Genomic DNA, 17,204 nt, shown 5'->3' with positions numbered 1-17,204 from the left:
AACTAAAATAATATAGCTTAAACCACAGAGGTGCCAGCTTTTACTGCCTTTCATTGAGCACGCAGTATTTTTCTCCCCTTGTTCCAAGGGAAATAACACCCCGTGCAACTGTTATAGGATGTAAAACGTGCACTGTGCTGTTCAGATGGAGCTCATAATTGAAACATTTAAGCATCAGTGAAATCCCAAATGTAAAGTTTTTAATTTTCATTCAGCCATGAAGTTAAAATTCTGGGGGGGGGCGGGGGGGGGGGGTGTGGAAACTACTACCTCAGAGTGCTTTTAAGGTCTATTCTTTCTGATCTAGTAATCAGAAAGATAAGCTCAGTCAATACGCCAGCAGTTGCTGCCATACTCCAGCGGCTCGCTGCTGCATTGCCTGCTTTGCCTTTGTCATCCCTGCCCTGTCCCACACACGAGGTTATCAAGGGGCTTATCGAAGACACATGGCCTGCTGCCTGCAACACATGAAGGAGTGCCACTACCTTCATCCACAGGCTTTTGACCCTGCAAGAGTAATGAGCAGGCTCCTTTTGGAGAGTGGGGCTCCCATGGAGGCAACTGTTCAAGCTCAGGCCAAACACATCCAAAAGAAGCCCAGCAGGCTCAAGGGCCCATGGCAAGAACCGGCTCAATCATCTTTGTCTAAAGGCACATGATCATCATTTATAGGAAGGAGAAGGTTATCTTGCAATACTGATCTTATTCAGCAGCTTCCAAGATGACCGAGTATGACATCAGACTAAAAAACCTCAGCTGAAACCACTAAACACTCTGCACAACCTCCAAGGAAGCCCTGAAAGGCTGGTTTGTGTCTTGCAGATCCTCAAACCATCTTTCCCAACACTCGTGTTCATAAACTCTGTTAGATCCATCTTGGACTGCATCATGCACAAACTCATGTCCTTACACACTTACATCCCATGATCTTCACCGGTTGCCCGTTTCACAGTCTGGATAAACTTTAAGGTGTTGAATTTTGCCTGGAAATTTTTCAAAGGTTTGACGTTTGCCTCCCAGAGAGGCACCTCTCCCCACAAAAACCTGCCTGCAGATAAGGTACTGCTACAGAGTCTGCTTTTGCACTGCTTTCCATCCCCCACCTTCACTCAAATCACACTGGCCATGGTACCTTCAGAAGGGACCCCACCACTTCCTCTTGTCCACACCTGCTGGACCAAATCCACTGATTCCAGTGCTTGTGTGTTCATGTGCAACCCAGCTGGGAAATGACACCCCAACTTATTGAGCCTCAAGAGTAAAAGACCTGTCTCTTCCCCTGGAGAGGTGCAAAGATATGTGAGAAGTCTGCTGTTAAGCTGTGCTATCATGGTGTTTCAAGTACTGAGGACAGAGGAAGGATGAACTTGTGGTTAGGCCACTAAACAGAGATGCAGCTTCCAGCAATCCAAGCCTTCTGCCACAGATGGCCCCAACAGTTTCAAGCTGGTCAAATAATCTCTCACACCAGACTTCCCCACCTGTTTTAAGTGCCTGAGAAGGAAACATTTGCAACCAAACATGGAGCACTCAAGACATCAAAATGGTGAGGACTATAAAAACAGACACATACCTCACTGGTGAAGAAAGAGACTGATGTGTTTAATGGTTTATAATGCCTGGTTAGTTACCTTGAAAGTACTTAAGAGCAGGCAACACACCCTTGGATTAAAACTAAATAAACATTTACAGCAGTAAAAAATGGCTTTTACTGTAAGGAGGCCCGATGATTGCTTGTACCCATAACTCTAAATATATTTAACAGGATGCCAAACTATGTATTATAAGATGCTAAAAAGCAAACCATTATAGACATTTCCATAGAAAGCAGGTAGGCATAGAGAGAGAGGCAAAACAAAATGGATAACTTGCTAGGGTCTGATTCAAACATCTTAGAAAAATGCTGTTTGCTCAACTCAGGACTGAGCTACCAAGGAGATTTGTGGCAGCTAAAACTACAATAAAATGGAGATGAAAACTCTGTTTTCTGTCCCTAGAAGGGAGATAAATGAGGGTCAGAATGAAGTTCAATTAAATCCACTGAGCTGATACAGAGGGAGTTAAGAGAGAGCCGCAAAACAAAATGAAAGGCTCAGTAGGAGCCTGCACAGCCAGTGCTGCAATGTCAGAAACGCAACACAGTGCCTGCCATCTGAAACCTACAGCCACGGTAGCAGGACTCAAGGAAAAAAACAACGGTGGCACTCCTGGGGAAGCCATGCCTGCTTGCACCAGCACTGGGATAACGCACCGGGGTCCTGCAACACAAACCCCCTAGATCAGATGCATTTTGAGGGGTGGTTCAGCAAAGCCTCTGGGGAGGACATCCACTGCTGGAGTAAAACCACCAGAGGAACAGACTAAGCAACATCCATTTACAGCAGAGAGGAGAATCTGTCCCTTTCTTTCGCTCCCCCTTGGCATTCTCCTTTGGGTCTCTTATGGGATAGAAGGTGCCTTAAGACAATAGATAATTAGCTGTAATGCATCCTCTGTGGCTTTAACAACTTAACAAGGCTTATCTGGAGACGTGATCTAGGCTTCCAGTTACCCTTGTTCTCCCGGTTCCCTTCCTCGTCCACACCTCCCTCCTCAGATATTTGCATCTCAGCTTGACAGGTATTTTAAATTAAAGCTTAATAAAAGTGTTTGCATGTGTCTGCGCACGCTTAGGGAAAAGGTATGAAAAAAACACCCTATTTTAACTCTGCCCCCCCGAAACACGTCTCGTTCCATCTTCCCTTCCCTGACAAACAGAGGGAGCTGAAATAAGGAACATCAACTTTGGAATGCCACTCTACCAAAGGATAACTTATTAAAAATATTAGATTCATCGTTTAAAAAACGAAGGGAAAAAAATGCCCAGGAAGTTGAAGCATCACGGTGTTGCATTTGTGTCAAGCTCTGGGTAAACATGCAGCAACATGAATGAAATCTGTCCAGAAAGACTGCATTTCAGCGCCAACCACGCAATCGCTGGCCAAACCACTGCATATGTAACAAAAGTTTGATCTCGCCTGCAAGCGCTCAGCTGCGCTTCTGCCATTTCCTGTGGAAAACTGAAGCTCTGAACCAGTGTCTCTCAGCCAGCCCTCGCCGACACCCAGCCAGCTGCCCCTGAATTCACGCCCATCACGCGGCGCAGACGGGCGGGCAGCCCCGGCAGAGCCGTGCGGGGGATGCTCCGCAGCTCCCGTCCAGCCCTCCCCGCGCCCCGGGCCGGGCACCGCCGTGCAGGGGCAGCCGGGCGCTCCTCCCTCCGCGGCCCCCGGCCCCGGCGGCAGGTGCGGCGGCGGCGGCAGCCCGCCCAGCGCCCGGGGGGGCGGACGGGGCCCGCCCGGCGCAACAGGTGGTCGGTGGCGCCCGGTCCCGCCCGGCGGCCGCACTTACCGCTGGCGTTCTTTCCGCAGATGAGGTGCTGGTAGGGCTGCAGCAAGCCCCAGAGCTCGGGGTCGTTGTTGACCGTCTGCTCCAGCGCCTCCAGGGTGAAGCGGGGCGCCTCGCCGCCCTCCTTCTCCTTCTCGGCCGGGGCGGCGGCGGCGGCCGGGGGGCGGCCGGGCGGCGGGAGCGGGGCGGCGGGACCGGCCAGCACCCGCGCGTGGATGTCGCGGAAGAGGCTCTCGGTGCCGGCGGTGAGGTAGATGGCGGCGTGCTCGTGGATGCGCAGGGCCACGCGGCTGTCCACCATCCAGCGGTAGAACTTGCCCACGGAGAAGGCCAGTCCGCACCGGGCCGACTTGCCGCGGCTGAAGCGGTCGCCGCCGCTGCTGCTCATGTTGTAGAGGGAGAGGGCGCCGAGGGCGGCTGCCGTGCAGCGGGCCGCCAGCGTCCAGCCCAGGACGATCTCCATGGCGCTCCGCACCTCGTGCTTGGTGCACTTGGCGAAGCGGAGGCTCAGTCGCTGCGCCTCCCGAGCGATGCGCACCAGCGCCCGGCTCACCAGCGTCGAGAGCCGCGCCGCCGCATCCCGGCTCCCGGGGCTGGCGGCGCCCGGCGCCCGCGGCTCCCGGCGCGGCGGCGGCGGCAGCAGCAGTGCCTCCACCTCCTCCAGGCTCCAGGGGACCTCCTCAAGGTCGGGCAGGAGCCGGGAGCACTGCTGCCCCGCGCAGTCCAGCACCTCGGAGTCTTCCGCTAGGACGGTGTTGACGGTGTCGAAGCTGTTGTGCCGACTGTGCATGGAGTCAGTTAGGTGCGGCCAGCAGCTTCCTCCATAGGGGTACGCGGGGTGCGAATCCGAGCAGCACAGCGACAAGTTGGAGGAGCGCACAGAGTCCGCCGCACCACCATACCCGGAGTCCAGCGTCAGGTCTTCCAGCGTCCTCACCGCCGTCTTACCTCTCCGGGCCATCGCCGCACTTCATGCTGCACCCGAGGGACCCGGGCGGGGAGCGGCTCACGGGAACGCGGGGGGAGAGAGCAGCGGGCGGGCGCGGCGCGACCCGCCGGTCGCTTGGCTTCGCCCCGCTCCGCCAGACGGCAGCGAAGCGGCGGAGCTGCCTGCGCCCTGCTCCTGCTGCCGCCGCCGGCCGAGCCCCGCTGCCGGCCCGGCCCCGGCTCCTGCACTGCGCCGCCGGCCCGACACCGCACCGCAGCGCAGCACCGGCCAGCGGGCGCGGGGCGGGGCCATGCAAAGCGCCGCCGGCTGGCAGCCAATGGGGCGGCCAGAGGGCGGGGCCATGCAAAGCAGCGCGCCCGGCGGCCAATGGGAGCGCGCCCTGCGGCGGCCGCGCCTCCCCTGGCTCCGCGGGGCCGCTCCGCGCCGCGCAGCGCGGGCCCGGGGGGGGCGCGGCCCCGCCGGCCCGGAGCCGCCCGGGGGCCGCGGGGCTGCGGGCGCCGCGCAGCAGCACCGCCGGGCCGGGACCGTGCGCTGCAAAGCCAAGGCGTGTTAATGCGGTCCCGGCCCCGCCGGCAGCCGGAGGAGTGCGGCCAGCCCTCTGTCCCCACGGCTAGGAAAAGCACGGCTCTGCTGGGTGCATCTACGCCGTTCCCCAGGCGTGCGAACTAGAGTCCCGCTCCAGCCAGCGCTGGGTTTTCACACCAGCAGTTCCCTGATGTTTCTATAAACAAATGACAGGGAGCGCAGGCACTCACACATCTCATCAGACGGACAAGATGTTTTGAAATCAAGCCGAAACTGCCACGTAAAAATCCCAGCCATCACCCGAGTCAGGAAGAGCAATTTCCAAATAATTAAAACAAGTACAATAAAATCCTTTGACGTCTTGACGTTAACCCATTAAGTATCGTAAAGGCTTTGATAATTAAGAATTGTACTGGGTTTAAGGCACATTTCCTATGCATAATAAGATGGATTTTGTGCAAGACAATTTATCCTCGACTAATGTATTTTAATCTAACATTGCAAGGCTTTAGCTTTGTTAGGAATTGCCTGACTAATGTCCCAGGCAACAGCCTAACAATGTATGTGTTTGCATTCTCTGGTTTTGTAGAAATCTTACATCCTTTTAAGTGTAAAATACTAGCAAATGTCTATCCCTTTAAGGATAAATGCCTAGCAAACACATTTCTCTATCATGCCAGCAGAGGCAGCCAAAATTCTTGGACAGACAAGGCAAATCATGTAAGAGATTTCCCCATCCAAGCACGCCTGGCACTTCTTCAACATCAGCTTCCTAGAGGAAAGGCACGAGCACAACTACAGGTAGGTTCACTTGTCAGTCAGTCTGGGGAGAACTAAGACACCACCAAAAACAACAAGAGGGGGTTGCTTTCCAAATGAAGTCAAGTGCTGTCAAAAACTGCTTTCTCAGCATAGTCTTGGCCCTTCCACAAGATGCAGTATGCACAATGGGTTTCCACAGATTGCCCAAGCACCACAATATCCTGATAAAAGGTAGAAGAGCTGAGAACAGGTGCAATCAGAACTTAAGCCACTGTCACAAGTGAAGTAAGATGCTGAGGCCCGCGCTGCTGGCAACAGCCCGTCTTGGGGCTGGCTCACCAAAAAGGAGAGCATAGCCCGAGAGTAAAATCCTGTGGACTTTGCAGCAATCCAGCAGTCTATCTGGCAGTAGAGCCCTCTGGTGTCTTCACCACCTCAGTGCAGTGGTTGTTCAAAATTCCCCTTTTCATTTGATAGAAGGAAGGCACCACCATGACTAAACCCCTTAAGATTGTTATTTTTCTTACTCCATTCGCCTGACTCTGTTCCTGTGCTCTCACAGAATGCCACAACAGCGCATGCTGAGCATACAAGAGCAGGTCAAATGCAGGGAAAGTTTGAGTGGGAGGTTTTCTAGTAATTGGTTTGTAGGGTTTCATAGAGACAAGGTAGGCATCCAGGGAGGATGGAACAAGAGAAGTGGGTGTTTTTCTCACTAGCCTTTGTGAAAAACGGCACTGCAGAGGCCAACATCCCCTTTGGGTACTGCATAATTTTTAGGTTACAACATCACATTGAGATGAATAGGATAAATGAGGAGTGGACAGTTGTCTCGGGCACCATGCAGACTCAGGCATTTCTATTGTTGACTCAGAAACAGTTTGGATGTCTAAAAGAGATCAGTGGTTTATTTATTTTTTTTTTTAAATTCAGAAAGCAAAATACTGGGTCTTACTAGAGATTTTATAGATTCAACCTTGCACATGGCAGTTTGATTCCCAGTCACACTACCAGCTCAAAAGATGTTGCAATACTTGAACACACCAAAGGCATGTCAGCAGCACTAGGCTGGTTTAAACTTTTGAAAGTGGTAGTAAGAACTTCTGACTCATTTGTTCAGAAGACTAATTACCATTCCATTTAAAGGGCTGAAGTTCAAATAAGTTCAGTGTGACCAGGCTGGATCTCTGGTGATCTTTTGGTACCCAAAGAATTTCACCTGCCCAGGTGTGTGGATATACTGGCTGCTGCATCCCAAAGTGAGATTCAGGATTATTTGGAAAGTTCTCAGACAGGATTCTTTAAAACGCCCTCAGAAAAGACAGGATCAAACAGTTTGGAGCAAAACACACTCCTGCAACATGTACAGTGCCTGCATGGGATGAACTCTGGAGACAGTCCTTAGCTTTAATCCAGAAAGGGCACCACACCTCTCCTAGCCTGGGAGGAAGGGCAGGTGTCTGCAGCTGCACTCCATTCTGCAAGCCTTACAGCCAGGGTCATTTGCCTATGAGACAAAAACACCCACTGCAGAAAACAAAGTCCCTTTATATGTCAAAGGCTGGGTGGAAACAATTTTCAGCTTGTTGGAGACAGGAACATCAATTATCCTTACAGACAATTCAGACAGGGACTGATTAAGTAACATACCAGGATGACAAGTGCCAGCTAAAACTCTGAAAGAGGAAAATTGAATCACATTTTAAAAAGGTGCTTAGGGCAAATTTAAGTGAATGAGAAGTCGGCATTTTTATGGGGAGAGCACTAAGTGCTGCAATTCTTTCCTTCCCCACCCAGTCAACTGCCTGCAAAAGGCATCTTTCCGACAGCAGTAGGAAAAAACATGACAGCAAGCAGGCTGCCAGACAGAGCAGGAATTCACCTAGGATCAGGCCACTCCATGTAATTTCTGTATTCAAAATTCAATGTGCTGCACTGCAGTAATAGCTCAGATGAAAAGCAGAATTCGCAGGATCTCCCAGTGTTATCTCCAGCTGCTAGGAACAAGCAGCAAACCTTTAAGAGGTCCTTGTTTATATTGCTGGGGAAGTCGGAGTGCTAGTGTTTCTAATCACAGAAGCAGGAATTCATTTACAAAACAAGGCTGTAATCCTGTAGCAGTAAAACAGGTGTGAAATTCGCATCCCTGGCAAAGGAGCCTTTGGGGCTGCAGCGTGTGTACAGCGTGCTGCAAAGAACACACACACCCTCAAAGGAGCCGAGCGCTGGCATCAGGTATCCCGGTCCCGGCAGGACCACTGGGAGACTGCTGCCAACTGTTTCGACAAGCTGGCTCAGGGAGATGACTCGAGTGTTGCTCCTCAAACACATGCAACTCCAAAAGCAGTGGGAATGAGTGACGCAATGAGGCCACCGGCTTGCCAGCTGGAAGGGAAGCACTGGTGGTGCCTCCAGCATGAGTGGGAGGGAAGAACACGTGGCAGGCGGATGCCACACCACCCGCTTTTCCCCGATCAGCTCCATCCTGCTGATTTCAGCAAGAAGCTGAATTAGGACCCCTGGCTAGGATTTAGCAGGAATCATTGCCCCACGGAGAAGGATTCAGCTGATCAGCTTTCCCTCGTGCAGACACCAAGGAATAGGGCTGCCCCTATATTTCAGCCGAGTATTGCTTAGCCAGGGGCAGCCACCCGCCCGTATTCCTCTGCTGTGCAAAAGCAGCCAACTTCCCACTGAGCTCAAAACCCTTCCTGACTTTCTTCCTGCAGCCCAGTCCCCCATGTGCCGAGAGTGGAGTTTTGTAACAGATGTGTAGTAGACTTGTGCCTGACACGGCAGGGAGAAATTACTTGGCATTTCTCAAAATACACAAGCCAAGGATGCTCTGAGAAACTGCCAGCCTCAACCAAATCTCACCTCATATAACAAAGCTGTGGAGCCCAAGGCCATGGTACAGTTTGGAAGCAAAGAGCACAAATGATTTTAGAAAGAGATCTGACAAATTCCTGGAGGCTAAAGACACTGGTAACTATTAAACACAATGGTGCATGTGCAATCTTCATCTCAGAAAGTTTCTCAACAGCTGTTTGCCAGAAATGGTGAGGTTATGCCAGGGGACAAGAGGACTTTGTAATTGCTCACTCAGTGGGTTCTGTCGTTGATGGCTGTGCAAGATGAGATACTTCACTGCAGAGACAGGGCCAGAGCCCCCAAGACAGTTGTTTGGTTTAAACACTTACTTCCACACCAGCCAAGGGTGTTACCCCTTCACAAGTGCACCTTGGTTCTGCACATCCAACACAAAAGTATTTGCTGTCTTTACAAGATACTGGATCTTAGAACAAACTGTCCTGTGTTCTAAGACAGGATCAACTGCAATCTCTACATGAATCCTGACAGGTTTTAAAACTTTTCTTCAAACCATCCATAACAAAGTCTTTACAACTTCCCTGCGTGCTCTGTTTCCAAGTCCAAATAGTCTTACTGCTTGAAACAGCCTTCCTAACACTGACCTAACCTTTACCTTGCCACAAATGGAAAAAATAAAAAGATGCTACCAAACCTTTTTAGTGGGTCTGGACTAGCATCTCTGTCTTGTTTGCTCTTAGGCAGTATTAAAAGCATATAGAGCCAAGCATCAAGTTAGCCCCCAGCCAGCAGGTACAGGTTCTTCTCACTACACCACTCCAAAAAGCATAATAGTGTTTGCATGCTTTATGTGCAGGAAGATTATACATACATACTATGTTTTGATCAGAACTAAAAAAAAAAAACAGGAATAGCAAGCTTCCTAGAGAACAGACACAAGGAAAGACTGTTCAGCCCGTGATAATTTTCATTCCCACCCAAAATATGACAAACCTGCATAAGGGATATAAGTATGAGTATATGGGAAAACAATTTAAAGGTGAAATCTGAAGTGATGAATGTGCTTGAGATCAGCAGTGTCTGTCAAGTAAGCCAGTCCTTTAGTCTTCCCTTGGGGGAATGAATGTCCAGCATAAAATTGTTTCAAGTTACTCTACCGTTTTAAGTAATTGCCTCTCTCTGTCTGTCACCAGTGAAATCCTCTTCCTTTTTGGTAGTTCGGGAATGACAGTTTATCTCCTCAAGGTGCAGAGTGCTCAGTCTTGCTGGCTGTTTTCAGGGGTCCAACCTCACACCGTAACCATGCTTGCTACATCCTGATGCTGTGAGGAGGTGACAGTGGCTCTGGTGCGCACTAGGCCCATGGTGTGTCACGCAGTGCATCTGAATACAATCCCAAAGGGGTTGTAGTAATTTGTTCTTGTTTGCAATTCAAAAGCCAGTTCTGATTTTAGAAGAAAATAAGTATTTTGTAGGGTTTTAATACTGTTCTTCATGGTACTGTTGTCCATGCAATTTTAAGAGGAACAGGTTCTACAATATGACATTTCCCTCTGGCACACATGAAAAGGAAAGGAAAAACAAGCCATGCTCTCCATTCTCTCATCTCCCCACTCATGGGGGGCTTATTTTAAAACAGAGCTGCGGGAAAAAAACTAGAAAAGGTTATCTTTAAATCCATTCACACCTTTGTTTCTTGCCTGCACTTCAGCCTTACTTACATTGATTCTGTTAAAAAGGCATGATGTCTTATTCGCAGACAGCACTATTTGATGATGGAAATTGCCAGGTAAAAACTTTCTCAGTTTTCCCATTTAATGCTTCTATTTTTTTAAGGGTTCCTTTGCAGGTAGACAAAAAGCTTGCTATTCACTAGCCCTCCTTTGCACCACAAGCTCCCATCTTCACCGTGCAGGGCGGAGGTCCTGCTCCCAGCCCCTCTCTCCATGTGGCCTCAGTACCACATCCACTATGGCATGGATGGGCAGCAAAATAAGCAGCCCCAGCCATCTCAGCAGGGAACAGCTCTTACACTGTCACCCTCCAGGCCAGTTCCAGGAAAAGGGGCTTCTGCAACAAGTTCCCTACATCACTCTTTTCTTATATAAGTAGGCAAAGATTTTTTTTCCCCTTCCTCCTGCAATAACTGGGGAATGCATTAGTGAGCTGCAGGCCTATCCTATTGCAAACCATGATTAAGATAAGAGACTAGTAATTCCGGGATATAAAGTGAAAACTTTCTATTTGTGGGCAAATCAAAAAAGAAGCCATTTTAAGATTAATTTTCTTTTTGTTTTATTTAGGGTTTGTTGTTTTTTTTTTTTTCCCCTAAAATAAGAAAACAAAACCTGGGGATTTTGGATAAGGAAACATTTAAAGAACTGAGCAGTATAATGCAGTGTCAATTCCTTTAGATTATCCTAGAACTTACAAATTCTTTTGCTTGATTTCCCTTCAAAAGTTGATCAAAGCTCCATTTTTTTTAAACATTACAACATTCTGTTAATTCTTTTGACTGACCAAAAATATTGCTGAAATTCTCATAAATAAATTAGGAAGGAAAAAAAACCCTCCACCCAGCTCGCCTCAAACTGAGTAAGAACCAGCTCCCATAAAAACTCATTGCTGTGAATGCTTTTTCTTGCAGAGGTATCACATCACTGGAGTCTACTAGGTTCAACAACAATGGTACATGCAGTAACATATAATGAATTTTTTTTTTAAGATTAATAGTAATTTTAAAGATTAACAGTAGAGAGCACTAGGTATTTCTGAACTTTTCATGAGGTGTATTTCATCATCAGATGGGGTCCTGACATGGTGCAGTGAGGTCCTGCACAAGTTCCCTGGTGAGTCAGAAATTAAGGGCACAGCAAGATGGGAAGGGGAAGGCCAGCTCTCTGCTCTGGGAAATGCACTTCCATGAGGTTATGTTGGTTTAGGATAACTGAGGACTCACCCCACAAGGGCAATGGCCTCCACAGGGGAGCAAACATCTCCTGTGAACCCACTGCGGCTTCTGAGTAGCTGTTTCCAGGAATTGGAAAGTTATTATAGGCTCTTGCGTAGGGTGAAGGTGGGAGCAAAACATAAAATGTTTGTGGGAAATCATTCCCTCTAATCAAACCATAATCCTCATTTTTCTCCACCCTCTCCCCCTTTTTCTGTCCCATTACTGGAAGTAGACAAACTATTTATGGTGCACACAGAGATTATGCTTTATCCACTTTATCCAACCAGCTACCTACTGGAGTTTCATGTACTTTAAGAAATATGAGCTCCCAAACTGCCTCTTCCAATTGTTGTAATTTCAAGTATTTTTTGCATTTGCAGATGCCTAAAGGCTGGGGAACAAACATTGCAGAAACAGTGAGAAGGGCTGGAAACTGTTTCTACCTCACATTACAAGCTCTCAAATGACCTGTATCTCATTTAGAAATGTGTCAAAACACCTCTCCAAACAAGCGACGTTTTTCTCCTTTCATAGTTCCCTGTTGTACATCATGAAATACCTCAAGGCTGGTGTCAGTTGCAAAGGTAAAATAACACTTCCAGTACCTGAAACAGGGGCTGTCAAGGGCTCGCACTTGACAGCTGCTGGATGCTTGAAGGAGACTGTAAATAAAGGACAGGAGTTTACCCTGAGCCTGGGAGGAGGCGTGGGTTAAGCACACACAGGGTTTTATCCCATAGTTAGAAGGACTGTGGAAGGGAAGGGCTCATAACACACTCTGCCCTCTCCTGCCCCTCTGGGCAGGGCTTGTGTGCAGAAAGTGGCTGTAAGTGGCTGCTGAGCAAATGCTGCACCAGCTAGGTGGGACCCCGTTTGTAAGCACATGTGGTTAAAGACTAATCCTGTGATTTTCTTCAGCTCAGTTTAAGGCAGTGAGGCAAGCTCTCCATACTCACAATGCCTGAAGCTTATTACCCACAAACATAGAACCTCTGCAGTGCTGGTGACAGCCCATTGCCTACATCTAGACTCCAATCTAAATTTCAGTTTAGTCTTCAGAAGTTCCTGAATCCTCACACCTCGTGGTGCTCATGGAGCTGGACAAATCACTTTGTGTCTCTGAGCCTATACTTTCCAATAGTAAAATGGAGATAATTACATTGACCTTCTTCTTAAAATGCCTTGCAAATGCTAGACAACAGCTAAGTACTATCATGATTATTATACAAAATATTCCATTATGGCCTCTGGATGCCAGAGAAGAAATGAATGATGGCTGGAGTCCACATAAACTCTGTGTGAGATCAATGCAGGCACTATTACAGTGTTGATATGGTATCCTAGTTTGTGTTCCCACAAATCCACATGGGGATGAAAAATCCAAACATATCTCTTGGCTGACAACTGACTGAAGCTATGCTACAGGGAGGAAAAAAATATCTAACCCCATTGCATTACCCAAACTACATAGTTTCTTCTTTGATCACAGAAGGAATAAAGTTATTTTGGCTAAGTTTTCTAGATATGAAGAGAATTGTTTTCAGTTTGTTTTGGGGATTACTTTTGCAGTTGAGCCATCTGAGCTTGATATAAAGAAGGTGCATTTAAATGTTTAACAGTCTGTCAAAGTGAGGCACTCATCAGCTTTAAAAATTAAAAATTGTCTGGGAACAAAAGCACTGCCCCATTTGCCGACAACAGGAAAGAAAAATCCCAAACTCCATGCTCCAAGCTCAAAAGAACACCTTCTGTACTCCACTGAGCTAAGAGGCAAACACAAGAATGAATTAAAGGTTTTTCTAGGAAAGCTTCAGAAGCAAACAGCTTAATTCTGTGCTGTGATAAAAGCCAGTCCAAATCCACTTGCTGCTTTGTTGTTGAGGAATTGTCTGCTTCCAACCCTCCCTCTACACACCCTAGTCACCACCAGCCAATGCCCATTAAAGCTTTAGAGGAGCTACCCCCAAAAGTAGAACACACCTAGTGTACTCAAAGAGAAGTGCATTGCTTTCATTCTTATAATGCCTCAACTCTTGCCTGCTTAACAGGGGTGTGTGACAGATGTGTTTCACTCACTGGTGAGCAGAGAGCAATTGTGTGCCACAGGCTTGCCCCAAGTGGTGGGTACAGTGTCTGCTCTGAGTACCAGCATCTGCCATGATCCTGTACTGCCCAGTAATGGAGCTGCAGTGATGATAGACACTATCTGCATTTTCAAAAGTGCTACAGTGAGGAAGAAGAGGAATAGGTTTGTACGGATATTTTCTTTTAAAAAGAACTGGTGGAGAAGCTTGGTGCACAGCCTCTGCAGTCACAGGAGGCTGCATTCACTGCACAGCCCCATTGGCTCAGGCTCCAGATCAGCATGTAGGAGCTGGACTCCCTGGGGTCACCATCTGTACAGCACATCTGTGGTACCCTCACCAAGCACAGCGAGGCTGGCATGGTGGCTGTCTTGAAGGACAAGCTCATCAGAGTCCACATGACATTGCACTTCAGGGAACACTCACAGCTTGACACGGGCTGATTCCTAAGTGCCAGGGTGGTCATTAGTCCTTCCCAAGGCATTTTAGCTGCTACCTATGGCTTTTCCAGAGCTGCAGAGCACAGCACTTCACTAATCTCCTAATTACAAGCAGAAGCCCTTATTTTAATGTGATTCCTTCCTTCCAGAGTATAACTCTATGCTTTAAGCCTCATGATGCATTTCTCGAGGAGACTTGTTGTTCCTGGTACATTCTCATTTTCTGAATGAAAAATGCCCCAGTGACACACCAGAAGATAGCAGGACCATTCGTCTCAGTGAGGCTTTTGGTTGCAATAACCCATCACCTTAAACCAAACAGCATATAGCCCAGTCATCCTCCAGAACAACAGGGGATATGGGGGCACAAGCCCAGGATTCAGATTTTTGATCATGTAGCCTAAAATCACAGGTCCAGCCTGAGGTTTTCTAAAAGCATCACATATTCCTCTTGGTCTCAGCTGTGGTTTTAAAAAGACAATTAATCTCAGGAAAAAGCATGCACAGTATTAGAGAGTTAAAACCTGCCACATCAAGAAATACAATGGTGTTTTGTCTGTACATATCTGAGCATCCCTGCCCCATGAAAGCACTAAATTCCTGCTCAGGATATGCAGAATACATTTAAACACTGAAATAATTTTCCTGCCACAGCCCAAGTTTCTTATTTGGAAAAGAGATGACATTTATTCAGTTGGTAAAATAATCCAGCAGCACATATTGTGCCCCTCTCTCACAGCTTCTGGAAGAAAGCCCAATATACACATTCTTATTGGTATAAAAGCTTTTCGGCCATCACTGGAAAAAATATTTGGAAAGGGTTTCAAAATACTGGTATCAGCAAGATGCATATGCCTGATTTCTGTTTGCATGACTCCAACTGCAGAAAGTCATGTAAAGAAGTGGTAAAAAGGCCTTCAGTTACATATTAGAAAACAAAGTAATTGCAACAGGATTTAAAAGTGTGCCTTTGCTAATGGGAACCAGGCAGCTAATGTCAGTCCTTTCAGTTGTTTGACAATAGCTAAACCAAGGAGGTTAGATCCAAAGGCAAATAAAATAACCACTGGTTCACACATCCACCCGCAGGCACAGAAAATCTTCTGTTCCCTGGAGTATGTCCCTGCCCCAGCACTGCAATCCCCAGCCACACTGGGGACACTGATTGCACCACAAATGGCAGCAGAGCTGAATTGGTGGGAAAAATAGTGTGGAGAAAGCAAAGGGGGAAGGGGAGGGCATGAGCTCCACTCTGTGATAGAGTTCAGAGCTGGGTCAGCCTTCTAGGTGGATGTGGCCAGATGAGAAGTAGGCAGCAGGAGTGAAGGCACAAACCTGCATTGTTGTTAAAACCAACACTCAAAGCCCCAGCACAGATGCTTGTTGGACAGCCATAGCTGGAACACAACCTCTTTTTGCAAAGCTGTCATCTCAATACAGGCAATTTTGTCTCTCCTCTGATTTTCCCAGGTCAGGCTAGACCATGTTTGAAGGCTGAAGAGTGCTCAAGGGAAATACTGCTCACATTCATGGCTGTACTTTTCAGATCCTACTGTCACCTCCATGCAAGTGATCACACTGCTAATGTAAAAATTCTCTTTCCATAACTATTTATTCCCAGATGTTGCCACACCAGCAATTTTTTTTCATTAAGAGTTACCCCTGTCATATTGGCTTGAAGCATGAGACCAGTTAATTGAATATCTGATTTCTGGCAGTGTATGATCTTGTCTTCTTCCAAAGAAGTCTTAAATATGCTCTGTAACACATGCTACTGGGTAGCAATATGTTGTGGAGGAAGATTTTATTTCAAAGATGACTAGAGCTCAACATGTTTTTGAGTAGATAGGATAAACAGTGTAATTGTGCATTTATTTTTTCTATGTGAGTATCTCAAAGCAGTGACCTTGAGGCAGCTACGAAAAGGTAGATGTTTGCAATTTTCTCATCATCAAACATGTTTTGGCTGGCACCTCTACAAATAAACATGGATGGAAACCTAGAGGCAAATTGTTTAACAACTCAGAAAAATGGCCGAGGAACCTCTCCTCACCCCTGGAACGCCTCAGAATTATTTCTTGGTTTTTTTTTTTTTGTTTGGTTTTTTTTGGTTTTTTTTTTTTTTTTTGAGGTGAACTGGAAAATTTTTAAGTCTCATCCTTACTTCATCACGGCTTTGCTCCTCCTTGATTTTGTAAGGCAGAAAGTACTCAGTAACACTCTCCTCACTGTCTGTTGTTTCTTCCTCCCCTTATTCTTGATCTCATTGACACTGGTTTTCATCTTCTGCTGAATTCTACAACACATTTTGCCTGATATAATAATACATATACATCTATCTATCTATCTATCCATCCATCTCCCCTTTTTGCATTATCCTTCTCATGAGGGAACCAAGACAAATGCATATTCAAAGCAGTGCTGATTTTCCAAGCAGTATTAAGTTTCTCTCCCTGCACTGTGACCAAGGGATTTGTTTGCTTTTTGCTCCAATACAACCACATGCTCTGTTTCCAACACTGACATACCTGTGTTCTTCCTTGGAGACTGCCACTAATTCCAGCACAGCCAGATGAGACAGCAATGAATATTGTTCCTGACAGGGTTATTACTTTGTACTTAGAATGCTGAAACATTTAGAAAAATTATCCCAATTTCAGTGTTTATTCATATGGTACGACATTACTGTTCCAGAAGCAATACCATACTCTGCCATTAATCCTGTGTGACAGGGCTGCTCTGCTGTCCATGCTGATAGCATCTGTATGAAAGGAAGAACAGATCAAACCACACATAAACTGACTCCAGGGCTGAAATTAAGAATAATTCTTCTAATTAAACAAAAAAGGGTTGGAAAGAGTTGACATTTTTTATAGTGTACTGCCGATAAGATAAAAATGCAACAAAAGCATCTCAGTTCAAAAATATATGAAAGAATGCTGAAAGCTGTAATATGCTGCTTGCTTAGATCATCCATAAAGGATCTAGCTGCTAAGAGAGGAGGTTATTGTGAAGAACCTAATTTTTCTTCTTAGACACTTTCCAGTTCAGAAAGTTCTGTCTCCAACTCACCCAGATGCTCTAGGGAACCAGAGCAAGGTGAAGAATATATTTTCATCTTGATGCTAGTTCTGAAAAAATGTTTAAAATATGAAAAAAGTAGTTTGTGGATGAAGCAAACATTTTGCATTGTTCAAACATTTTGGCATTGAGCATTTAATACTTTCAAACTGAATCTGAAGAATTTTGATATACAGTTGTGGCAAGTCAGAAGA

General features: G+C 46.9%; 1 protein-coding gene across 1 annotated transcript in view; it reads right to left on the bottom strand.

Moving 5' to 3' along the window:
• The window catches only part of ABTB3 (ankyrin repeat and BTB domain containing 3), a 161,592-nt gene extending 157,212 nt beyond the window's left edge, over positions 1-4,380 (bottom strand). Inside the window, exon 1 of the mRNA XM_031507969.2 lies at positions 3,391-4,380. Within this exon, the coding sequence (XP_031363829.1) occupies positions 3,391-4,348 (958 nt within the window). The 5' untranslated portion in view covers positions 4,349-4,380. The remainder of the gene's footprint in view (positions 1-3,390) is intronic.
• Between the last annotated feature and the right edge of the window lie 12,824 nt (positions 4,381-17,204).

Source organism: Lonchura striata, chromosome 5, assembly GCF_046129695.1.
Source record: "Lonchura striata isolate bLonStr1 chromosome 5, bLonStr1.mat, whole genome shotgun sequence".
NCBI classification, from domain to species: Eukaryota; Metazoa; Chordata; class Aves; order Passeriformes; family Estrildidae; genus Lonchura; species Lonchura striata.
The sequence above is the reverse complement of the archived record's forward strand: the minus strand, read 5'-3'. Positions and strand labels throughout refer to the sequence as shown.